Genomic DNA, 24,472 nt, shown 5'->3' on the forward strand with positions numbered 1-24,472 from the left:
CAGTAGGAGACCATATGTAGACAATATTCTAAAGTGATGCCAGTTATACAGCAAATGGACTGGCTGGTTTAATACACACAGATATCAATAGGAAAGTTGGACTTAACAGAAGCAAGCTGCAAATTTAAGAACCAGAAACCATGTGTGGCCAAGGCACAAAAACTAAAATCATTAGGAAGAAATATTAATTGCAACAACTTTAAATGTCATTAGGGAATAGTATTATGACCATACCATGAAAAATATACATTTTTCATATATATTTGTTTTCGTACATTTTCACGGGTAGTCTTGGCGTGTTCGGATCTTACACGGGAAAAAACCCGAACACGCCAAGACCTGCATGTGTGTGTGTGTGTGTGTGTGTGTGTGTGTGTGGTATTCTGCTTTGTTCGGGTATTTTCCCACGTCATTATAGTTGTGCTCTTAAAGTTGTAGCAACGTTTTGGCAGAATCTCGAACAAAGCTGAATACCATACATGTAAGTACCCGCGAAAACTTAAGAAAACATATATATATATATATATATATATATGGGGAAATGAAGTAAATATGCTTCCATCCATACACGCTTGACTTATGCCTGTTTATCACAATTTAATGGTTGGGACTTAGATGTTGGCAATGCCTAGCTGACAGGTTGCAGATGAACAGATGCAAACTATACCCATGTAGAAACAATGTAATTGAAAAGGTAGAGAAATTAAATCATACCTCAGTGAAGTGCTGCTATTTGTTGTAGTTTCTACTCCAGTACTAGTCTCTGAAACCAAGTCAGAGAGAGGGAAATTCTCTGCAAGACAATGATAATATAAGGTTAAATAACAACAATAAATACATTTTCAAATCCATAAAGTTTCAAGAGAACACAAACATAATAACTGGAAACTAAATCAAATTTGTAATTGCAAATAATGATAGCTAGTCAATAGCTAGTGATAGAAAAAAATGAAGAGGACTGGACCTGATGAAAATTTGGATGGAAAATTAGCAGAAAACCCTAAGGGGCAAGGAAGGGAGGGAGGGAGGGAGGGACATTTGACTTTCATATTTATAACCAAATCCCAAGATTCACATACCTATGTCATCATAGCGTTCAACCCAAACCACATACACCTTGGTTTCAGGTCCCATAGGGGGAATAGCCCGACCTTGTGGAAACTTCTTTGATTTGGAAGTTGGACTGAGCTATTGCAAGTATAAAACAAAACAAATGTTTTCCTATTAATCAAAATTAGCATGTATTCAGCTATAAGACTCTGAAGGAAATTAACACATTTCAGCAACGAATAACTGATTATGAACCAATTTACTACCAACAAACATCTTCTCTGTTAAACTAAGTATTTCCCAAAACTAATTAATCATAGCCAATTGGCTACAAAATATTGCACTTAAGATATTTTCTTATGATAAAGTGTATTGGAAGATGAGGCCTTAGTGCCATTATTATGATAAAATTGCATGACAAAGCAAAACAGTGGAGACTTGTATCTATTAAATTTTGTGGGAGGCTGTGGGGATTTGGATGGAGAACAACAAACTTCAGTTGAACCTAGGCAAGATTGAGTGGCTTTAGTTTTGGGGCTTCCTGGTTCTAGGACATTATTATCTTTAGGGCTGAATGGGATTGCACTGTTGCAAAGATTCTGGGTTGACCATTAAAGCCCTACATGGGATCAAGTTATTTGAGGGACCACCCTTTCCTGATTTCACTGCTCACTTCATCACAGAATTCCCCAACTTTTCCGGCTTTGCGGACTATGGGGAGGGGGAAGAGTACCAGGCAAGCTGGTTGCACAGCTCCAGTTGCATAAGCACCGGGCAAGCTGCTTGCACAAATGGAGCCCGCACATGTTCACCCGCTGCTTGTGCAAGTGGGGATGCATGCACTTGCTCACCCACCACTTCTGTGGCCCGGTTCCAAACAGCTCAAGGCCCGGTAGTGGGTATCTTCTCCCCGCAGAAATGAAGTCAGTCTCATTACTCCTGAGCTTTTGAAGGTCCTTCAAGTCCTGGATATGCCAGCAAGCTTGGATGAATTTGTGAGATGGCTCTGATATTGTTAACATCTTTCCATCTATTATTTTATTTTCTTGTTTTAATTTTTTATAGTTGTTAGGGTTCTTTTAATAATTATTATATAATAATTTAAAGTAATGACTGTTTCATTTATTACTGTTTTATTGGATTGTTGTATGCCACTCAAAGACACCTCTCCAGGCTAGAAACCAGGGGACGGTCAATTCTAGTACTGCCTTAGATATAAAAACTTTGGGCCAGACACTCTTTCTCACTCACAACATCAGGTTCTGGCAGCAAGCTGGTCAGTTGATTCCTAAAGTAACCAACTGATCATCATTTGGTTGATATGGAAAAAAAATCGGACTCTGCACCTGTGAGAAAAAACACTAGGAAAAAGACAAATATAAAATCTATAACTTATATTTAAAGTTCACATAGAATAAACTTGCCCTCTGTGAAGTACTGAGATTGTCTGTATGATTGGGAAAAAGCTCAAGTGTCAGTGCTTGCTGCTTTAGTATCCCGGGTAGGAGATCCATGTTAGAATCACTTTCTTGGTCTGAGACATTGCTTTCCAATGAATCTGCTGAAACCCAAAAGAAAAAAGCTTCTTAAAACAAGAAGGCCTTTCAATTCCGAATCCATTCTGAATGCTAACAGTGATTTTCCAGATAGCTCATTCATTTAAGTACAGAAAGAATCCACAATGCAATTTCGGAGCCCTATAATTTCCCTAGTCTGCAATAAAATGTGAACAGAAGAGAATAAGAAACTTTCAGTGATCCAGTTCAGTTTGTCTCAATTTTGACTGGAAATAGCTTGACAGAATTTTAGGTGAAAGACTTTCCTGTAACTATCTGGAACATTCCTGTATATATACTGTTACAGTTTCCCTAAAAGAAACTTTATATGCTACTGATATGTCACAGAACTTTTTTAAAAAGTAGCTGAAACATTTCTATTCCATATTTTATGAATTTGGTAATATTAAAATCTTAAGAGATAATGACAAAAGGGTGACAAAAGAAATGGATGTGGAACACAGGAACATGTATCAAGATGACAAAACCACTATGGCTTTCTACAGTAGGGAGGAATAAAATAAATCCTGTTCCAGTTTAAGAGTGACAAAGTAAAATGGATTATTTACCACATATTTTTCTTATGTGTCAAGTTCTTCTGCAATGCAGGATACAGTTCTAATTGAATGCTGAAATATTTCTCAATCACTTATAGAATCAAAGATATATGCAGTACACTTACTTAAGGACTCCACATGTGAAGGAACAACAAAAGCTATTTCTGTAAGAGCATCTGCGTAATATAATGCTTTTCTTTGCCCATTAAAAATACTTGCTCCCATGTCTTCTGAACAGATTACTTCATCTGAGAAGAGGAAAGAATTAAAATCAAGTCCTATTTTGTGCTTTATTTAAAGAGCTATGTCCTCTTAATATTTTGAAGTTTAACTTGTTTTTAGAGTAACTGAAAAGAATTTATATGCTGTATATGCTGCATTGAAAGATCTATGGACTGGGTGTACCTATCTCAACATAAGCATGAGAAGAGCAATAGTCTTAGAACACTCCAACTTCTTAAATCCAGGTGTTAGGACATGGAGTAATTCTGAGTAATTAGCTTCCCAAATCACTGTAGAATGATTACTTTTGCCCCCCACAAAGACTTTTCTGCTAAGATTATTCAGTCCACCTAGACCTTGCTAAAATGGAGATGATGGGGGAAGGGAAATTGATCTATTTCAGTATGTTACACTGTCCTGAGCCTAAGAAAACACCTCACCTTGCTCTGATCCTTCCTCATTGCAGAAGCTATTAATGGACCAACTAGTTGAAACATGTCCTGTCCATCCAGGATGCTTGCCCACATCAACAGACCATCCAAGAGATAGCAAGAACTCTAGAAAGTGTGGTTGAACATTTCTGGAAGACTCTACGTTCTTCAAAATCTGAGGAAGAAAAGACCATATAGCAGAAAAAAACAAAAGATATAGAGACATTTTCTTACTAACATTGTTGTGGAAATCAGCAATTTCTTTTGTATTTTTAAGATATCCAGGATAACTGCCTTGAAGTATCAAGCAATTTGGCTGGTACAATAAATAAATAAGTTTAGCTGTACACTATAGGTGTTCTTTGTATCACCCAGGGAGGTAGATTGGAATGATCTATGCCATCTATTCAAACAGAAACAATGCAAAATGTTTAGAGTAGATACAATTATGCCCGTAGAAGTCCCTTGATATGCCCAATTTCAGCACTGATATCAGTTAATTAAACCAAAATTTCTCATATCCTGGTTTGATATGATTTCCAAAGATCCTCAAATATGTTTCTCAGGACACCAATGGAAATATTGGCTTAATGAAACCACTGAAGATAGGAATATTATGGAATATGCAGAGACACACAGTTTATTTTGGTTTGATAAACAACAACAGGACGGTTAGAGTTAGGATTAGGAGTGTTACTTAGGACTGGTTTTGCTTTTTAAAGGAATTTTTCTTTCCTTACAGTGGTTAAGAAGTGTCAAAAAAGTTCTAAAACACCATTTCCAATGTCCCACATAACCTTTTTCCCTGAATAAGTAATATTAGGGTAGGCTAAGAAAGAAAATTTAAAAAATGTGAACTATGTATAATTTTTTACAGTTTGTAAAATAAACTTAATCAAATTATTGTGGTATAAAATTCAATGGTTTTATTTCCATTGAATTCCAAATTATTGATACACCCTACAGTACATTCTTGTACCAGCTGGTAACAAGCTACAAGGAATCAGCATATTACTTACTTCTTGGCTTGTTTTTTGGCCTGCCTTCATGTAGAAAATGAAAACAGTATCAAAAGGACGACATGGCAGCAAGTCCAGATAACCAATATCATCAAAAAACCCGGGCACAGAAGAATCAAGTGCAATCAGGTGAGGAGGTAGTCTGCTATTAGCAGGTTCCTAACCAAAAAAGTAGTACAGATGTTAATGCTAAATAACATCTAAAAATATTTATGATGAAGTAGGAAAAACTATTTTAACTTGTTAATGAATAACTGCTATGCTGGTGTATGAAAAGAAAATCCAAAAGCCACAACTGTGTAATAACCTTATTAACTTCAACCAAAATGACACAAAAATGTCCAGGAACTTTTTAATAGCAATATTTTACAAAACAAGTAGGGAATCGGGCGAAAAAGTTACACATCAAGAATCAGTAATTTACATAAATCAAACTATTTGCTCCTGTTTTGGAATTCCCAGAGACATCTACTGTAAAATTCTGCTAATCACTAATTTCAACAATATGTTCTTTTGTAAAAATAAATCCTAAAAAGGTGTTTTAATCTTCTAACAGGTTTATACACTATTTTGTTTAATCTATCAACTCCCTCCAAAGAACAAAACATTACAGGTCTTCCCATCTGTTCATCACATTACTAATATGATATTTCCAACTTGTAAAGTCCAACATTTTTTAATGTCTGCCTGTTCTTGATTCATGATTCAAGTCGTCTTATTAAAAAAGTAGTAATAAAAATCAATTGCCTTAACATAATAGGTAATATTATCTCCCACATAGATAATATAGTGCAAGACCTTATTGTACATTATGAAGTATGTCATACTCTTCTACTTAATAGTACAGTTTTCAAGATAGGAGTCTTACACTTACAGAAGTTTTTTTTCTGAATAATACACATGAACAGTTAAAGAGTTTAACTATTCTATTACACTTTATAAAGTTGCACCTAGTTTAAGCCACAAGTCATTGGAATCAATGCTACTTAATGGCTTTATTTTAATGATTGTGCTTGAAGCAAACGAGATAATAATCAAGTTTTCAGTCACCTTCAATGCTTCTAGAGATAGAAATCCAAAGTGAGAAAGGAAGAGGCGGGCTGTTTGGAACTCCCGTGCAGGAGGTGGTGGCTTGCAATCTGTGACTGGATCAGGGAAGTTTTTCTTTCTCCATTCTTCTTCCATTTTCTGATCTATAGATTTCTCATAAAGAACTTGCTGATCCATTCCACTTCTCAGCTTCTCGTGACGTTCTTCCAGCTGAAACATATTTAGCAACTTCATCAGAAATTCAAAAGTGTCAAAAGTAGAATCAAGGTGTACTGCAGAATTTCTCATGATTCAAAAAGCAATGAAACTAGGTACCTAAAAAAGCTGCTGCAATTCACTATAGCTTTCTACCTAATAAAATTCTGACTGATCAGTTGCCAGGTTACAAAAATTCACCTGCTACTCAGCCCCTACATACAGTTAAATCAGTACCTAAAGAAAAGAACTATTGCAATCGGTCTGATTTCACATTTTCACAGGATAGGAAAAGAACAAGGACAACAGGATATTCCATTCCAATCTGGCAACGGCTTCCTGAAAAATGATGACTGACTTTATATGTCCAGTAAGCAGAGAAAGTTCTAATAGATGCAGAAATGCACAAACACATTATTTTGTCCTAGAAGGACTGATATGAATGCAGGCAAGAGAGTAAAAGTAATTGTGAAAAATTTAACAAGTTGTTTTGAGCAACGTGAAACAAATCAGGAAACTGTAAATTTCTTACTTCCTCGGTAACTATCTCATGCAAGTCTGGAATGCTCAGGTCTGCTTTCACAAATGGAATTTTGTCCACTTCCTCAGGAAATGGCCGATGCTTCACACTATATTTTAATCCAACATCATTTTTAGGTGCAGGACGGGGTTCTGGGACAAACAGCTGTTGAAAAGAAAACAATCAATTTTAACATTTACTTTAAAAGTTTTAATATTTTGTTATTGTAAAAACATTGAAGCAGATTGAAGTAAATTTGGGGCTGGCAACACTAGTAATTCAACAGAAAAGTAACATTCAAATAATTATTTAGTATGCCTTCCCAACTATTTTTTTAACCTGAAATGAGAGAGACAACTTTAATTTAGTGGTCTATTGAATTTAGCTGTAATCTAAACAAGGTGAAACATTACAGCCTGACAGTCAATTTTGCTTTTCAACTTTGTGTGTGTGTGTGTCAATAGTCATGCTTGAAGTTAACTGCATTTATGCAACCGTGTTGTCATATTTTCTTAGATTACAGTGGGTATGCAGGTAGATTTTATAATCCAAGGAATTATATGTCCGAATACAACCCCAGATAATAAAGCTGTGGTTAGTGAAAACTGAACCTCTGGAAGAGTTAAATTCCAAAGAGAACCAGTTTCAAGGACAACAGTTTGTGTGAATATTTGCCACTTCTCTTGCTACAATTATCTGAGGTATGTTTGCCAATTTTCACTATGGAGGAAATAACATGCTAAAAATGGTGATCATATTAAGTCAAACTTATGCAGACTCTTAGAATCAGGAGAAATAGGAAATTCATGTTGATGTGGATGCAGTAAAATGATGGTCGAGTAAAAACTTTGTGCCAAAAACCACAGATATGAAAAATTGTCAACTACAAATATGAGCAAGTAACATTCATCTGTATCTTTGGATATGGACATAAGTTAACAGATAACAGATAATCAGAGTTGGAAGGGACCTTGTAGGTCATCTAGTCCAACCCCCTGCCAAGCGGGAGACCTACACCATTTTTGACAAATGGCAGTCCAATCTCTTCTTGAAAGTCTCAAGTGATGACACTCCCACAACTTCCGAGGGCAAGCTGTTCCATTGGTTGATTGTTCTCACTGTCGGAAAGTTTCTCCTTATTTCCAGGTTAAATCTCTCCTTGTTCAGTTTCCATCCATTATTCCTTGTCTGGCCTTCGGGTGCTTTAGAAAATAGCTTGACCCCCTCCTCTCTGTGGCAGCCCCTCAAATATTGGAAGACTGCTATCATGTCTCCCCTGGTCCTTCTCTTCACCAGACTAGCCATGCCCAGTTCCTGTAACTGTTCTTTATGTTTTTGTCTCCAGTCCCTTAATCATCCTGGTTGCTCTTCTCTGTACTTTTTCTAGAGTCTCAACATCTTTTTTATAATGTGGTGACCAAAACTGGATGCAGCACTCTAGATGTGGTCTTACTAAGGCTTTACAGAGTGGTATTAGTACGTCACTTAATCGCATGTTCACATGGATGCAAACATTATTTTTAATTAATATAACAATAATTTAAACAATATTGTGTCAGCTATTATTTCTGGTACATAATTTTGATTTGAGATAGTGGAGAGTATCTGCAGCTCAGGTGTAGGATGAGGGTGGAGGCTTGCTCTCCACAAGCTTGAAGAACCAATGTCCACCCTCATAATTTTGATTTATTAGACTATGATTAGTTCAGAGAAAAAACAAATTACCAGAACAAAACCTAAATCTTCTGGAATAATGATGAACAAGGACATCATAATTACTTTAGGATTATTAATAAATAAATGATTTGTGATATTTTCTTTTAAATCAAATTTTTTATATTAACTGATATATCACTAAAGAAAACAGTAGTTATGCTGAAGATATTCTAATGCATTTTTATAACTACGGCTAGATTAGTAAAGGACAGACCATAACTACTATCCTATTATGAAACATTGCAAGTGTTAAACAGAAGATGTAAACCACACATACTGTATATATGAACATGATTCATTATCCTCTCATTTCCCAAATTAGGATGATAATGGAAATAATCCCTAATTCAATGATAAATTATTTTAATTTTAAAAATATAATCCTCGATGAAGCTCTACAATGAATAGAGAGGAAATAATGCATGGTGCACATGGTTAGTTTGGAAGTGAAGCTGAAAGGGAATTAAAACCAGTAATTCATTGCACCAAGGGTAATGTAACATTAGCACTTTACTGAACATTTTTCAGTGCTCCTTGGCTTTTATAAGAAAGCAAATTAGTTCCACCCAGAAGTCTGACAAAAACCTTTTGATTTGATTTGGCTCCTCTTGGCAAAAGGCAAAGTTGTTGTGCCCACGCATGTCTTCCAGACATCCCACGAATCAGAATGGTGACTGAAGGAAAAAAGTCATCTGGGGAAGAGAAACACTAGCATGAACAACCTTTTAAAATAATAATGCTGAAAAAAATTCAATTGGGCACGTATAAACCAATTAAAGGACGAAAAAGTTTAGTAACACAATTGGCAGAGCTAGAAATTCAATAGACAGATTTGAAGATAAAAGCATAAGCTTGCTCTATGTGCAGGAGCTACATACAATTACTGGAAAGAAACTAATTGGCTCTCTCATTATGTATGTAAATAAACTTGGATAGTCTTAATTTACCAGAGGAATGAAAGCAAGAGGAAAGAATAAAAGCAAATGGTATTATAGCATACACATTATTGAGTGACTCAAAACAAAAACATTTCTCTGATGTGCTATATTTTCAGATAAACTTCAAGGCTTATTAAAATAGAATTAGACTTAATTTTGTTTTTAACTGGCTTCTGTTCAAATTCCTATACTGCATCTCAGTTTTATCATGTGTTCTGGAGGCTCGAAAGTCACAAAAAATGTGCCTAAAGAATCTAGCTGGAATTTCCAAATAATGTAAGACCCTGCTGGATTAGAGCAAGGATCAGTCTTATCCAGCATTGTGCCTGAATGGTACCTAAATGTCTATGGAAAACCCATAAACCAAACACAAATGGCACAAGGTTTTCTACTTATTTCCCAGTAATTGGTATTTAAAGATTTGCTGACTTTAATAATAAATGTTCTATACAGCCATGATGGTTACAGCTTTATTATCTTCATTTTCATAGCATAATTCAGTTTACAATCTACTTTGTAATATGTCTCTTTGAAATACCTTTTCGTAAGGTTACCTAAAAGCCAATCTAAAAGGAAAATTTCAATTTTTTCACAGTATATTTTAGTAAAACCTTGCTCCAAAAATAAGCTAGTAAACGAAGAATACAACAAATAAAACAGGCAAACTCTTAGTCAGTTTGAAACAAACCAGGATGAACCATCCTGAAACTGAATTGAGCTGCATTTCACATATACTACCCAAATTTAATATGGCAGAATTTCACAATATTCTACAGTTCAGCACAATATTATATAATGCAGAAGAACAGTTTAATTAACTGCAAACACACATACACAAGGATGTCTGAAAAGATACACACAATACATTTACTTACTTTGTTCATTCCCCAAAGGCTGCTCTAACATTGCAAGGATGACACTGTTATCCAGGACAAAGTAGCGGAAGCTGTACTTGTTTATAGAAGGCAGACGAGCATATTTAATTAAAGTGATCTCATTTACTAAGCTACAAGGAGAAGCAGGGCCACTGGGTGAAGGAAAAGCTCCAAGAACTTGCATGATGCTGTAAAGCAAAAGAATTTAGTCAAGACATATTCAGTAGGAAAAATATTAGAATGTTGAAAGCAGCATAAATTGTACCTATGACATTTTTACTGTTGTCTTGCTGTCACACAGCATCAAACAGCTTATAATTTAAGTAATATAATCAAGAAAAGGATATTTAGAAGAAAATGCTGAAACTGAAAGTGTATTCTTTAAACCAAATAAATATTTCCAAGATTCTTCAGTTTTAAGTAAAACACTGTTTCGAGTAAATTCATTGTAGAAACATTAATCAAGCTAAGAAAAATGTTATACGGTGGTTAACAGGATTACTTTCAATAATATTTCATACCACGTGAGGGTAGCTTCAGCTGCATCCTTCACTCTCATGGAAGCAGGATTTGGCTCTTTATCTCCTTTGTACTTCACTTCTTGTTCACTACTTCTGGATTTACTTCCTGAGATGCCCAGTTCCACAATCTCCAATACTTCTTTTAAACAATCCTGAAAAAGGAATGCTGTACCACTCAGCTATTTAACAAGTAACACTTTAATAAAGAAATAAAATAACTAAGTTAACTAAGACCTTAAACAACTCTATAAATATTCAGAAAAAAAATGAGAGGATGAATGTAGAATAAAATGAATAAATGGAGCAAAAACAACAATAAGAACAAGGAATCAAAGAAGAATGCTCCATCTTTGGATTGGTCCAAAAAAACTGAAAGGATTAAGCAGGAGTTATATTTAGATTTGTGGTATGTACTGTGTAGGGCTCCTGTTACATTCCTGTAAACTCTGAAAGTGTCTCAGAAGGATTCTGAATATGTAGATAATCCATATGCGTGAATCACAGAAATCATAATGGAGACCTTTTACATTGTTTCATTTCAATTTGCTATAGCTTAGGCTTTCATTAGTTTCTTAGGTACTATTAGTTTTCTTTGCACTATTAGTTTATTAGGGCAGCCACCATATAGTTAAAAACTCACTTTCCTGACATTGACATCACTTGGATATTTTCAAGAAACTTTGTAATTTAACAGACCTTTTAGGAGCTAGGGGAGTCCAAAACAACCTACTACCTATGGAATCTATAATGATAAAAACTCTAAGATGCTTTTTGCTGTTCTTAAAACTCACCAGTACTGGATTTAAAATGATATATAGTCATTTTGATAGTTAGTTTTTGGAGGGGGAGGATATATGATGCATACATATATGTCCATCATGTCTTTTGTGATTAAAAATGTTTAAGAAAGAACATGCAAATTGCCAGTGTTTTAGTAACTGCTTTTACTTTACCCCATCTCCTGTGGTTTAACTGAGGCAAATGTCATGATTTGTTGTGGACTGCATATTTTGAAAACAAACTACAGGATAATTCCTGGGGCAATTGTTGAAGGGTGAAATGGGGTTTTGCAATGAAACCTTTACACTCCTTATTGCACTGCTTTTACAAACAAAACATGCAGACACAGTGTAGAAAGATATATAGGTATTCCTCAACTACACTCAGAATTTATATTGCTAAGGAAGACATTTGTTAAGTGAGTTTTGCCCCAGTTTTACAACATTTCTTGTCACAGTTGTTAAGTGAATCTGGCTTCTCCATTGACTCTGCTTGTGAGAAGGCCACAAAAGGTGATCACATGACCACGGACACTGCAACTACCATAAATATGAAACAAGCAACTGAATTTTGCTTATGTGACCACAGGGATGCTGCAATAGTTGTAAATGTGAAAACTGCTCCTAAATAACTTTTTTCAGTGCTGTTGCAACTTCAAATGGTCAATAAAGGAATGTAAGTTGAGGACTACTTGTAGTTATTACCACAAATAATTATTTAAACAATACAGTTAAAAGATGAACAGCAATAGATGGAAGCTTTTCATATTGACTCATCAGTACCTACATTACAATAACACGGTTAAAAGACAATTACATCAGCAGAACTGAAAGCTGCTTGGCTTTCAGAATAAAGGAGCATCTTCCGAAATAGGTCCAGACAGCTTTGAGTAATCCAACACCAGCAGCAAATCATGGCCATAAAATGCCTTCTTTGGCTATTGTGCAGCACTTACTAGCTATGGGCCACCAGGTGGATCCAAACTCTGCATTTAACGTTTTACTGCACCATAGGAACTCTCATTTTCTATGTTTTGCTGAAGCAGTTGCCATTAAACAATTGAAGCGTCCCTTCTGCGTGCAGAAAGAGCTGTATATCAATCTACGCCACCCGTGGATATAAGACTTGTCACTGGTTGCATTCCTGCACACATTATAGGCTTAATTAATGCTCTTGCTAGATCTTATATTTGAGGCTGATTTTAACCTTGTTACTGTAATGTACGTATTGATGAGTCATTACGAAATGCTTGCATCTACCGCTATTTGTCTTTTAACTGTTGTTTAAATTTTTAAAAGGGACCAATTGTTATAAATAACCATGCTTATATAGAGTGGAATTTTCACTCACCTTTTCATCAAGGATATCTGGATGTTCAGTGAGCCAAACACAGAGACACTGAAATGCTGCTACTATCATGGAATGGAGATCTCTAGAATGGAGAGGAGCTGGACGACTACACTGATACACAATGTAGCAGCACACAGAGCTAATTGCTCTCTTTCTATCAGAAGAGTCAACGCCAACCTTCATCTGACATGAGAAGTACAAAAAGTTTCATAGGCGTTAGGAAATCATTCTCTACATTTAAGTCTAAATTAAAACCCCATAAAAACACAAGTGAACTTAATACACCAAACTATAGGCAAAAGGTCCATGGATACTGGATTTTTATTTCTTCTAAATGCTTTTGACTTAAAGAGCTTTGTTTTTAACTAATTTTATTTAATTGCTATTCAATTCAGCTTTTTTGTAGCATTTTTTTTTCCAAGTAGGGAAAAATATGAGATCCTACTATGGAACAAGTTACATTGCCAGCTCTGCTAGACATTCCCAAAGGAGGAAAGGGATTTTGGTAAAGAAGTAAAGGGAAGATAAGCCCAAGATAACACAAATAATTCTCAGAAGATTCCCTAATGCTCACCTTTGCCAGACCAGAGAGCAGCTCTAATGCAGCTAATGAAATGCTCATTTCCTGTCTCCACTGTGCGTTGAGCCTCTGTGTTACCAAATGAATGCTGCGGATCAGGAGTCCAGCTGCAGTATCTGTATGAAGAGCTAGGATATAAACCCCAATACCACACACCACAGGGAGGGAAAACAACTAAGCATTAGTGACAATTAGCAAAGCAGTCCATCAGGCAGAAGCTAAAGCAGCCACAATACACACAGAAAACAAAGTACATACTCCTCTCAGGAAATAAAACATTCAACAGGAAGTAACTTAGATCCTGAATGTTAATTAAGGTAGCTAAGTACTATTCTAAAATATTGGTTGATACTGTTAATGAAATCTTGATAAATTTGGCTAATTTACCACATTTTTTGGACTATAAGAGGCACTTTCCCACCCCCCAAAAATGTAGGTGGAAATGTCTGTGTATCTTATCGAGCGAATACAAGACCTGTTTTTGGCCTCCCAAACCCTCCGCACGTCCTGTTTCTGCCCTCCCCAGCATCCAGAAGCACCCTGCAGGCCAAAAATGGGCACGTTTTTGTCCTCTGGAGGCCTCTGCTGGTCCTGTTTTTGCCCTCCCCAGTGTCAGGGAGCCTGAAAATGGGACGCGTGGAAGATTTGGTGGGCCCAAAACGAGCCTGTTTTTGGCCAGCAGAGTGCTCCTGGACGCCAGAGAAGGCAAAAATGGGATGCATGGAGGCAAAAAACTATATATTTTTTTGTTTTCATTCTCTAAACCTAGGTTCATCTTACGGTCCGAAAAATAAGATAAATTTTCTGTGTGTCCCCTGGCCTTGTCATTGTATTTTTGTGACAAATTTTGAAATGCCCTTTTTAGCAGGAACTAAAACATGAGCAAAATAAATGTAACATTACTATGTAGCTAACAATATCCTATGTTTAGTGTTCTATATCTAAATATTATCTTTTTCCAGAAATGGAAAATGTTCTGCATTTGAGAAGTGAATAGTTCAGAATGACAAGTTAAAAAAACTAACCTTTCCCCAACCAATCTTCTCTATTGCAAAGTCTGGTTTTTAGTTGGCAATATTATTGTTCTGATAAAAACAGAAAACTTTTCCATGCCCCAGGCTTGCTACTTTCACAATTCAATATTTTAAAAGTCTATTACCTTACTGAAAACATAAACTACTCCTAAAGCACAATATAATATGGAACTAGATGTCTTTTCACAAAATATAACAAAATTGCTGCTGTCTCCTCATTTACCATGAATGAGCATTTTGGAAACCATCATAGGTTAATACATGGCAACGTACATATTGCAGCTAAATATTAAATAAAGTGGCTTCATACCTCTTAGAATCTATTTTTGATATTTTTGCCAGTTTTTTTCTGCCTTTACAAATATATTTGTTGCAGTCACATACATTATAAATCAATTAACGGTCACTAATGGACTTTTGTCTCTGTACTTTGAACTCACATTAATCAAAAACTCGATAACATATGGGCATTTTGCTTCAGCTTTAATACCATCATTGAGGCCAATCCTTTTAGACAAACAAAATGGAGCACAGGCCAAATAGTTCAGATTAGAATGGTCTTTAGATATATTGGACTTTCCACAATTCCTAAATACTATGCTGAAGGTTAAGTTAGGAAATGATGCACCTAAATCTGTTGCTGATGCAGTCCTTAGGTTAGAAGCTGATCTTGCCAGAGTAAAAACTAAAATGTGGATAGCAGCAATAAAGTACACTTATTTAGAGTCCATCCGGTTTGACCCACCCAATGCTGAATAATCATTTTTATTCCAATTGGAAGAAAGTCTTTTAACTGGAAAATCACATTGTGTGGCCTATTCCTAATTAATTTATGTATATTAAACAAGGGTCAGGCTAAGGAATTGATTACACAACACCTCCTAGATCTAGTATTGAAGTTTAATCTTCTGCCTTACTTTGATAGGAGAATCATGGCATTTTATCTTTCTACACTGGTCTATCCTATGTATATAATTGGGTTTTCACAAGATTATGTTTCAACGCCTTTCCCTCTACATTCCTATAAGGGAAATACTACAATATTCCTTTAATTTTCCACCTTGGCCTTTGTGGTATGGAGAAACTATCACAGGTACACTATTACACTGCCATTTTTATTTGGGTTTACATTAAAAAAATGGTGATTTCTTTTCTAACAATGACTCCAGGGCAGTCAGATGATTACTTAGCTTTTGTACTAGCTGACAAAAATGTCCAGGTCACCCATAATACCACTATGTTTTGCCACTTAGCTTCTAGAAGCTTTCTAGAGCTCTATTTCCAGTCCTATAAATCTGGCTTGTTCTTTATTTTTTTTTGTATGTTTCTTTGTTAAGGCTAGGTTTTGATCATAACAGAGTTCTGCCGATTAAGTTGGGAAGCAGAATTCTGCAACCTCATGTCCGATCAATAACATCCATTATGTAGTGGCAAAGTGAGTCTCATTTAAGTACATTACATAAGCCCTCACTGAAAAATCACTAATTAAACAAGACTGGTTAATGCTATAATAAGCTGAAAAGTTAATTTCACTTAACTTAGCTACCCTGAGGCTATGAAATGTGCTTTTTACTCTGGAAATACATCATGACTACTAATTTCAGGTAGGAAAGGCAAGAGACAGGAGGTAGAGTCTATAGGGAAGATTTCTAAATGATTATTCTTGTACATGTTGCATTACTATGCTTTATGCTGCTTTTTATTATTCTCAGAATACTTTTAGACACTGGTGTGAGCCATCTTAAACAAGATAAAAAGTTGCCTCAAGCATGACAAGAACACTACATATCTATGAAGAAAATTAAGAATTTTAAGTTCAAAAGTGTTTTACAATCTTTTAGGTATTACAAGTTTTGCTATCATATAGTTTTTGTTAAAAAAAATCTTTCACTTTGATCACTGGGCATTAATCTGGATCAAATGTCTCTACAGAATGAAATGTTCTAATAAACGAAACCTACTACTGGCATAGTTAACATTATGCGATTCCTCTGATATCTTGCCAGGGACCTGGTTTCACTTTTCCTAACAGGTCCATTGCATTTGCTTCATTATAGAGCACAAAGCATATTTAAAAGCAGTTGAGACTGAAATATAATTTAAAACTTATGCTCATGAGATATTTATATTTTGAGACAATTCCAGATTGAAAATTGCATATAAACTATTGGTTTTGGTCACTGGAAAAAAAAATCACTTTATTTTATACTACTGAGTTATTGAAAGAAGGGTTGCCTAAAAATTATTAAATGTAGCACATACACTAATAGCATCATTGTTAGGTGAATCAGGTGGCCGTCAAGAAAACCCAGCATGTCCAATAGGCATTTTATGCCATTTTCTGCTTGAAAACAACATAAAACTTTACAAATCACGGTCACATGATCACAGGACACTGCAATTAGTCGTAACTATGAGCCTGCTACCAAGCGCCTGAAATGTAATTATGGGACCGTGTGCGTGCGCGCGCGCGCACAGTTGTAACTTCAAGGATAGGTTAGAAGTAGTTTTTAAAGTAACTGTTGTAACTTCAAGGAATCGTTACGCTGTGAGAACTACCTGTAACGGAAAGAATATTATTCCATATGGTTAAGATTTCATAATGACTTTGTATGTAATTTTTTTAATTCTCCTTTTTCTTTTCAGTTATTTTCCTTCTCTGTATTCATATGTTAAACTAATGAAAAATTATTTTAAAAAGTATACAGGACTTCAAAGTTTAATCAGATAACTTACTGCATTCCCCCATAAAAGCACGATACTAGTTTACCTCAGTGAAATAATTAACTGTCTGATAAGTCATATAGTAATTTATCTGATGCTTTACCTAAAAGTGATGATTTTATGTTGTTATTAGTGGTAGAAAGGGATTCAGATGAATAATTAGTTATGCAAAGAGTTGCCTGTCTGATGAATTTATTTGGAAATTCATTACAAGTGCCTTCTGTGTTCTTAGGAAGGATGACTGGGATCTCTAACTTTATCAAAGAAGCTGATCTTCAACTGGTATTGGTTTATCAGATTCAGAAATCTGTAACCTCAGATAACAATTTCTTCTTAATGCTTATGAAAACAAGCTTTTCTAGTCAAAAGAATCATTCCGGCTTTCAGTGGCCACAGAAAAGTATGCTAGAATGTTCTAAACGAGACAATATGTATTACTCTGCCAGGTCCTGAAGTGAACTCTACAATGAAAAGAGTTAGGTAGAACAATGATCTTCAAATGTAATGGAAACACATATAACACACAAATCTGTGCACATACAATGTTTTATATACATCTGATTAATATTGATTAATGAATTTTGGGTTTCTCCGACTAGTTCAAGAACATAATATACATTTAGTGTGAAAAATACAGAGGATCAAAAAACTGAAAACAAAGCAAAGATTTGGGAACTGCAACATCTAGTGAAGTTATTTACATTTCCCCCCTCAATTACATCAACATTTGACCATTCCAACACAATACGTAAGGGCACAAAAAACCAGACTGGACATTATACACATTTAGTAGCATTCTCAAGGCTGTAAATAATGATCAGAACGAAAAAGTAGCAATACTGAAAGGATGGGTGGGTGGGAAGCAGCAACAACAAAATAAATAGAAAAACTATTCTAAAACTAAAAATCTGCAAAACCACCTCACAAGGTTGTTGTGGAAAAAAATAGGAGGCAGACTGCCTTGAGTTATATAAAATAAAGGCAGAATATAAATCTGCAAAAGCAGATTTATATTCTGCGCAAAAAAGCAAAATCACCAATTGTTACCCAACACTTTTTTCCCTCTGTCCCTTATCATAATAACAATTATTTATTTATTAGCATCATTTATATCTATATCTACCCTCTTCCAAGACTCTGGATTCTTACAGAGTCATAAACTAAACTACATATCCTAAAAAGTTATCTGTATAAAGACAAAACAAAATAAACAAAACCAGATCTGTTGAAAAGCAGTCATTACCTCCTCCATCACCCAAATGCTTGCGGGAACAGAATAAAAGTGCTGAATTTTGCTACTTCACAAAAATATGTGTTTTTATCATTTTTTTCAACTAAAAAGTGTAAATTATTTAAAACCTTGCAGATGCCACTTTAAATAAAATGGAATTCATAGACTAGGGTTTTTTGTTTTTTTGTTTTGGCAAGTATTAAGGTAGCCAATCTTACCATAATCTCTCAGCAGAGCTTGTGCAGGTCTCTCACTGTCAGGAGTTGTAGGCTCTGTGCTTCCTCCACTTGCCGTGCTAATTCCACTGTTAGTACGACTGTGACTTTTCAGGACAATATTCTCACTACCATTCTGTTAATTCAGAAATCAGGCTTTGATGAGAAGAGGAAGGCTATTCTCAGAAAACTTTTGTGCTTGTACGATAATTTGCTTCGACTCACCACAGCATCCCTCCTTAAAAATGAGAGAAATCTTACCGTTTCCATCTGGCAACCGATGGCTTCTAGAAGTGCTGAATCTTGCACAATGTTCAGCATTGCACCTGTAGAAGAAGATTTAAGATTTGACAATATCTTAACTTCTCTGTCTGTATGACATTATTTCTAATGATGTTTGTTTTCACTGCCATTTTGTGAAAATCTATGCAACAAATAATTGCAGGACTTTTTTTTTGCATTAGAAGGCATTGCTCCCAATTTTTGAGAATTAGACACTTATTTTCAGATTCACATTTACCAAGTTCAGATTTTACGTCAATTCTACTATATCCATAGTTTTTTGGGGGTGGGGATGGGGATTATCCATCATTTTTTTCCTTTGTGCACTGTTCACTGAATACAAAGAGGAGCAGGATGGAGTTAGACTGTAGCCAGTTTTGCCCTTTTTTAAAGCAATCACATGTAGTGAAAGCTTTATAGTTTGCAGCTATGGTAAACTATTTCACAGCTAGTATTAATCTATTTTGATGCTCCCAATATCTCCAAGGGTCTGAGTTAAGAATGAAATCTTTTAAAATGAATGTGCATAATTGCAGCTTCCGATCTAGTTTAATTACAGCTTCCATCTTTTCTTGGCCCTGATTATGACTAGAACTAGATTTAGAATTAATGGGAGTTAAACATCTGGAGGGCCATAAGTTGTCCACCCAGAATCACACTGACATATGCAATGGGGAACTTTTTGCACTTTAGAGTTTCAAGAATATTTTGGACATGTGAATATAAGTCAATGCAGATATTAATGTTTAAATTATGAAAACAAAAATAAAATACATTTTAGCAATGTCAACATTTTGCAATGTCTTTGTACTGCCTTAAATTTCTTTTTTTGTGTGTTTTTAGAGACTTCTCTTTATTTCGTATTAAGTATAAGGTAAAAAAAGAAAGTATAAATGGGGATCATTTAAATAAATAAATAAATAAAAAGATGTGTTGTAAAACAATTGAATACATACATCTATCAAAAAAAATTCTTAATAGTTTGAAAAAAATAGTTTTTTTCTGTTTGCTATTAAAGTATATTTTGAGTCATTTGTCCAGAAATTACACTCTCTTCCAATGAGACCCCAAATATTATACATCTGTAAGTACAAATCTATAGAATAGCCTGCGCTTTTTGCTTACTACCACAGTAGCATGTATCCATCATGTATAAACTCATTCTTTTCTTTCTACCGGAATATTTCATTTTTAATTTCCTTAATCAATAAAATCAAATTGTAGTCATCAGAACATTACAAATACTATAAAAACACATTCAAAATGTTTGAAGAACAGTTATTTGTCACTCTGGCTCCTAATACTGGACACCAGGGAAACGAAAAAGTTAACTGTTTATAATCTTCAATAACTGGAATCTGATCTTATTATCACTCAGGTAACATGCAAAAAATTCCAAAGCACACATCTCATGGATCAAGTAGAAAATCAACCTAATATCATCTGTGTGTTGTTGGGGTCTGTTTCTGTCTGCAGGGCTCCAATCAATATGTTCACAAGCCTCAGTTTCAAAGAAAGAAAAGTGACTGGTTTATCATAGGATGAACTTTCATCATTGCTGAATTTTCCTTCGAGAACAATCTGAAAAACATATTTGAATATAATCTTTATTCCCTTTCATGTGTTTAGCAACTACTTAATAAAAAGGGTGTTATCTTACTTTCCCAATATATCATACTCCTACTCAGAACTAAAGAATGCAACAAAGAAATATTGCTCAACAGAGCTATTAAATGAACTATAAAACTATAAAATTGATACTATAGCTTTTTTTTTAAAAAAAAAAAAATCAGTCTATGCAGATTAAAGAAATATAATTAAAATTCCAGTTATATTCAGAAATTTGTATTTATAGAACTGTGAATCATATGAAACTCCAAAAGAATGGAATGGTAAGAATACCCCAAAAGGAGATGTCAAGAATCCTTCTGTATAGAAAACGTGGTCTGACATTTAACTATCACACTGTATTATTAGCTCAAGATGCAAAATATGTATATGATCCTGTCTATTTTAAATTACAGTGTGGTATATGAATGTCCAAAGTCCTAAAATATTTTATCTTAATGAAGTATTACTTGATACAAGAATATTTATAATAAAACCCCACATTTTCATTCATTTTGTGAATTTATTTCTTTTCTATGTAATAAGCATTTTTAGCACTTGGAAGAATCCTATACTAATTGCTAGTTTGGCTACATTTAGGCTAAAATTATTTTTTTTGAAAATCCCTAAAATCCATTACCTCTGATTTGATTGTTCCAAAATGATGAGGAAGAGGCAACAAGGACAGTAAAATATTGATAGAGGCCCTTCTTAGTTCTGTGGGATTCACGTATGTTTTAAATTTTGAGAGCTCCCTGGATAAAAACAACAACAAAATGATAAGGTTTTTTGAAACCTACCACTTCTATCTCAAAGCAAAAATATCCTATTCAAATGTGCAAGTGTAGCATTTAATGTTTGCTCAAGATTTACCAGAATGTCATGGTTTGCTGGTAGAAGAGCCCAATACATTCATTTTAATGGAAACATTGTAGGCAGAAAAAATTGCAATTCTTATTCAGCTTGAATACAGGTGATTTCATGTCATTTATACCTGATGTTAAGGACAAGATGTTCAACATCTTCTACCTCAGAAGATGTCAATATTTTAAGATGGGCGGACTGAACAAAACCTTTTGGAGAACTGAGAATCGAGCATCTTAGTCAAATATAAGTTAGTATATTGTAAGCAGAAGGTCCTGGTTTGAATCCATAGCATTTCTAGGTAGGACAGGAAAAATCCCTGACAGTTGCTGTAAGTTGTTCATAGCATTGAGATAGCTGAACCAACGTTTACTGCTATGCCTTTATATATGATGTAAGGATAACTTTACTCTCAGAATGATCAGATTTATTTTTTAAACTTTATAACATAGACAAAGAAGCCATCTAAAAGAATCCTTTCTTTAACAAGTCTGCTTTAAAATCAGCGCAACTATATGTTTGACAGTTGTAGCTAATGTAATAATGAAAGCAACACGTTCAAATACCCGTTTCTCAAAAATGACTTATTTACTTCGCCTATCAATAGTAAAAATTAATAATAATTAAAACAGATAGAAAAATATTATCGAGTGCTCCCAACTCTATTGATTTCTCTCATTCATTTTTAATGGGATCAAAATGCATAACATAAAATAGCATATTTGTAGTAAACATTCATATAATATGTATGCTACAAGATATTCAGACATAACAAACCATATCAATAATCTTTCCCTTCCATTTCGGCCTTTGATCTGTATTTCTGAGTTAATACAGGTAGTCCTCAACTTATGACCATAATTGAGCCGAAAATTTCTGTTGCTAAGCAAAACATTTGTTAAGTGAATTTTGCCCCATTTTACAACCTTTATCACAATTGTTAAGTGAACCATTGCTGTTGTTAAGTTAGTAACATGGGCGTTAAATGAATCTGACCTTCCTGTTCACTTTGCTTGTCAAAAGGATGCAAAAGGAGATCACATGACCCTGGGACACTGCAACCATCATAAATGTAAGTCAGTTGCCAAGTATCCGAATTTCATTCACACGATAGAGGGGATGCTGCAACGGTCGTAAGTGTGAAAAATGGTCATAAGTCACTTTTTTCAGTGTAACTTTGAACAGTCACTAAATGAACTGTTGGACCTGTATTCTTTAAAATAGCGAACAGCCTTCTTCTACCAGATACTTTTCAGATCTGCAAAGGCTGCAGTTTATAAAATTCCTTGACAACATGGTAATCCCGCTTATGTGGTTCTGAAAATATTTAGCATTTTAGAAAGTAAGATGAATGTTATCAATTTACCTGTCAGGTAAGATAGTTTCAAGTGCTGAAATGAAGTAAGGAACCAAGACATCAATCCCCTTCAGGTCACAGCAGAATAAGGCAGGGGAGTTTAAGATGACACTAGCCAGAACTGGGTGGCACACAGAATCAGCTATCTGCAGTCCCTGAATTAAAAGCATATAAAACCTGGCAAGAAAAAGAAAAATGTAAACAAGAAGCATTAGCAAGTCAAGGTTATTTAAGATGGTCAACAGCAAAGAGAAATTTGGCATTTATAGTGAGGCATCATGAGCAACTAAAGCATCTGCTACATTTTTCTGTTTCAAATGAAATGTTGAAAATTATCATGCTTGGTTCAGTCTGGCAGATGTTTTAATTAGTTATGCTGAGTTAAAATATCAGTTATTTATTACATTTATTTATTTTCCCTTCCATTCAATTGTGTGCTATTTTCAGTGACTTGCCTTCAGTTTTCTTGGCAAGATTTTTTTTAGAAATGGTTGGCCATTCCCTCCTTCCTAGGGCTGTGAGACTCGCCCAAGGTCCCCTGGATGGCTTCGTGCCTAAGGCAGGGCAAGAACTCATGGTCTCCAGGTTTCTAGCCTGGGGTCTCAGCCACTACACTGAACTATTTCTTGTATTTATATACCACTTTTATTTATATCCCATCTTTATTCTGAGAGCTCAAGACAGTTTATATCTCCCTATCTACATCATAACTATGAGATGTTAGAGAATGGCTGACCAAATCATCCAGTAAGCTCCCTAGAGTTGGGATTTGCACCTGGGATTTCCTTCTTCTAACTAAAAACTTAACCACCAGGGCTACCTTACAATTACTAAGCTGGGATGGCATGGAAATCTTTCAAACACAATGAGCAAATTACAATTTAAACCCAAAGGAGTATGTCTATTTAGCACATCATGACCTACTTTTAGAATGCTAAAAAGAAAAGGTAAGCGTAGGTTCATCTGATTTGAAGTCATTTACTGATCACCAACACGAAGGAGTAATTTAAAATACTATATTTTCTTTACACAAAAGGACTATTTGATTCAGGGACTGACTTCTTATACTTCTGTCCCTCCCTGTAGAAAATAAGACTCTCCACATTAAGCTATGTGCAGAATTACATAATACAAATAAAACAAAAGCACTATTACAATTTGAACCACATCAATGAGAGGTTTTCCTCTTTCTTAGAAGTTACATATATTATGTTGCCTGTTTCTCACCTATAATAATCAATGATGCCAATTGCATAAACGTGCCAGTGGTCAAATATGCCACCATACAAAAGAACAATGGGAAAAATGAGTATTCATTTGCTTTTCATAACCACAACCATGTCATCTGAAACATGCAATCGGGATTAGCAGTTTCATATTTCAAATAAACATTCTTTCTTATAAATCAGGGGTCCTCAACCACTGGGCCGCGGACCGGTCCCGGTCCGTGGAGCACTCTGTACCGGGCCGCAAATAAAAAATAAAATAAAAAATGGCGGCTTTCTTCGCCTTCGGTGAATCCTGCTGTGATCGGGGATCAAGGACACAAATGAAAGAAGGGGAGGGAGGAAGCAACCGACGCCTGTCCTGCTCTCTGGCTCAGCAGCTTCGGTTTCCTCCCGCCTCGTTCCTCTCTCAGTCGCTCTCTCGCTGCTCCACCAGCCCAGGAAGAAACTGCTTCAAAGAAGCCGGGGGGGGTGGGGTGGCTTTTCCTGTCGCCGCAGCTCCTCCAAAGCGCCCGTTTACCCCCACCCCGCCCGCCCGCCCGCGCTTCAATTCAGTGCTCCGTTCTGCCTG

The 24,472-nt window shown here is 35.3% G+C and overlaps 1 protein-coding gene across 8 annotated transcripts in view; it reads right to left on the bottom strand.

Moving 5' to 3' along the window:
• RALGAPB (Ral GTPase activating protein non-catalytic subunit beta) overlaps positions 1–24,472 on the bottom strand; it is a 68,659-nt gene that overhangs the window by 6,586 nt on the left and 37,601 nt on the right. For 4 of the 8 annotated variants that reach the window (XM_026685210.2, XM_087959475.1, XM_087959474.1 and 1 more), the window contains 18 exons: positions 22,685–22,852; positions 21,095–21,209; positions 20,280–20,427; positions 18,826–18,890; positions 18,568–18,700; positions 13,355–13,488; positions 12,781–12,963; positions 10,651–10,802; positions 10,130–10,317; positions 8,902–9,008; positions 6,613–6,765; positions 5,886–6,095; positions 4,836–4,994; positions 3,826–3,991; positions 3,289–3,411; positions 2,475–2,611; positions 1,080–1,188; positions 715–793 (listed from right to left, as the gene is read on the bottom strand). In XM_026685210.2, coding sequence (XP_026540995.1) covers positions 715–793; positions 1,080–1,188; positions 2,475–2,611; positions 3,289–3,411; positions 3,826–3,991; positions 4,836–4,994; positions 5,886–6,095; positions 6,613–6,765; positions 8,902–9,008; positions 10,130–10,317; positions 10,651–10,802; positions 12,781–12,963; positions 13,355–13,488; positions 18,568–18,700; positions 18,826–18,890; positions 20,280–20,427; positions 21,095–21,209; positions 22,685–22,852 — 2,529 coding nt within the window. The remainder of the gene's footprint in view (positions 1–714; positions 794–1,079; positions 1,189–2,474; positions 2,612–3,288; positions 3,412–3,825; positions 3,992–4,835; positions 4,995–5,885; positions 6,096–6,612; positions 6,766–8,901; positions 9,009–10,129; positions 10,318–10,650; positions 10,803–12,780; positions 12,964–13,354; positions 13,489–18,567; positions 18,701–18,825; positions 18,891–20,279; positions 20,428–21,094; positions 21,210–22,684; positions 22,853–24,472) is intronic. The other 4 variants (XM_026685211.2, XM_087959472.1, XM_026685212.2 and 1 more) reach the window with 2 other exon arrangements.

The sequence above is a fragment of the Notechis scutatus genome, chromosome 3 (assembly GCF_049901735.1).
Source record: "Notechis scutatus isolate UNSWTSFEM ecotype Mainland chromosome 3, rNotScu1.2, whole genome shotgun sequence".
Lineage (NCBI taxonomy): Eukaryota > Metazoa > Chordata > Lepidosauria > Squamata > Elapidae > Notechis > Notechis scutatus.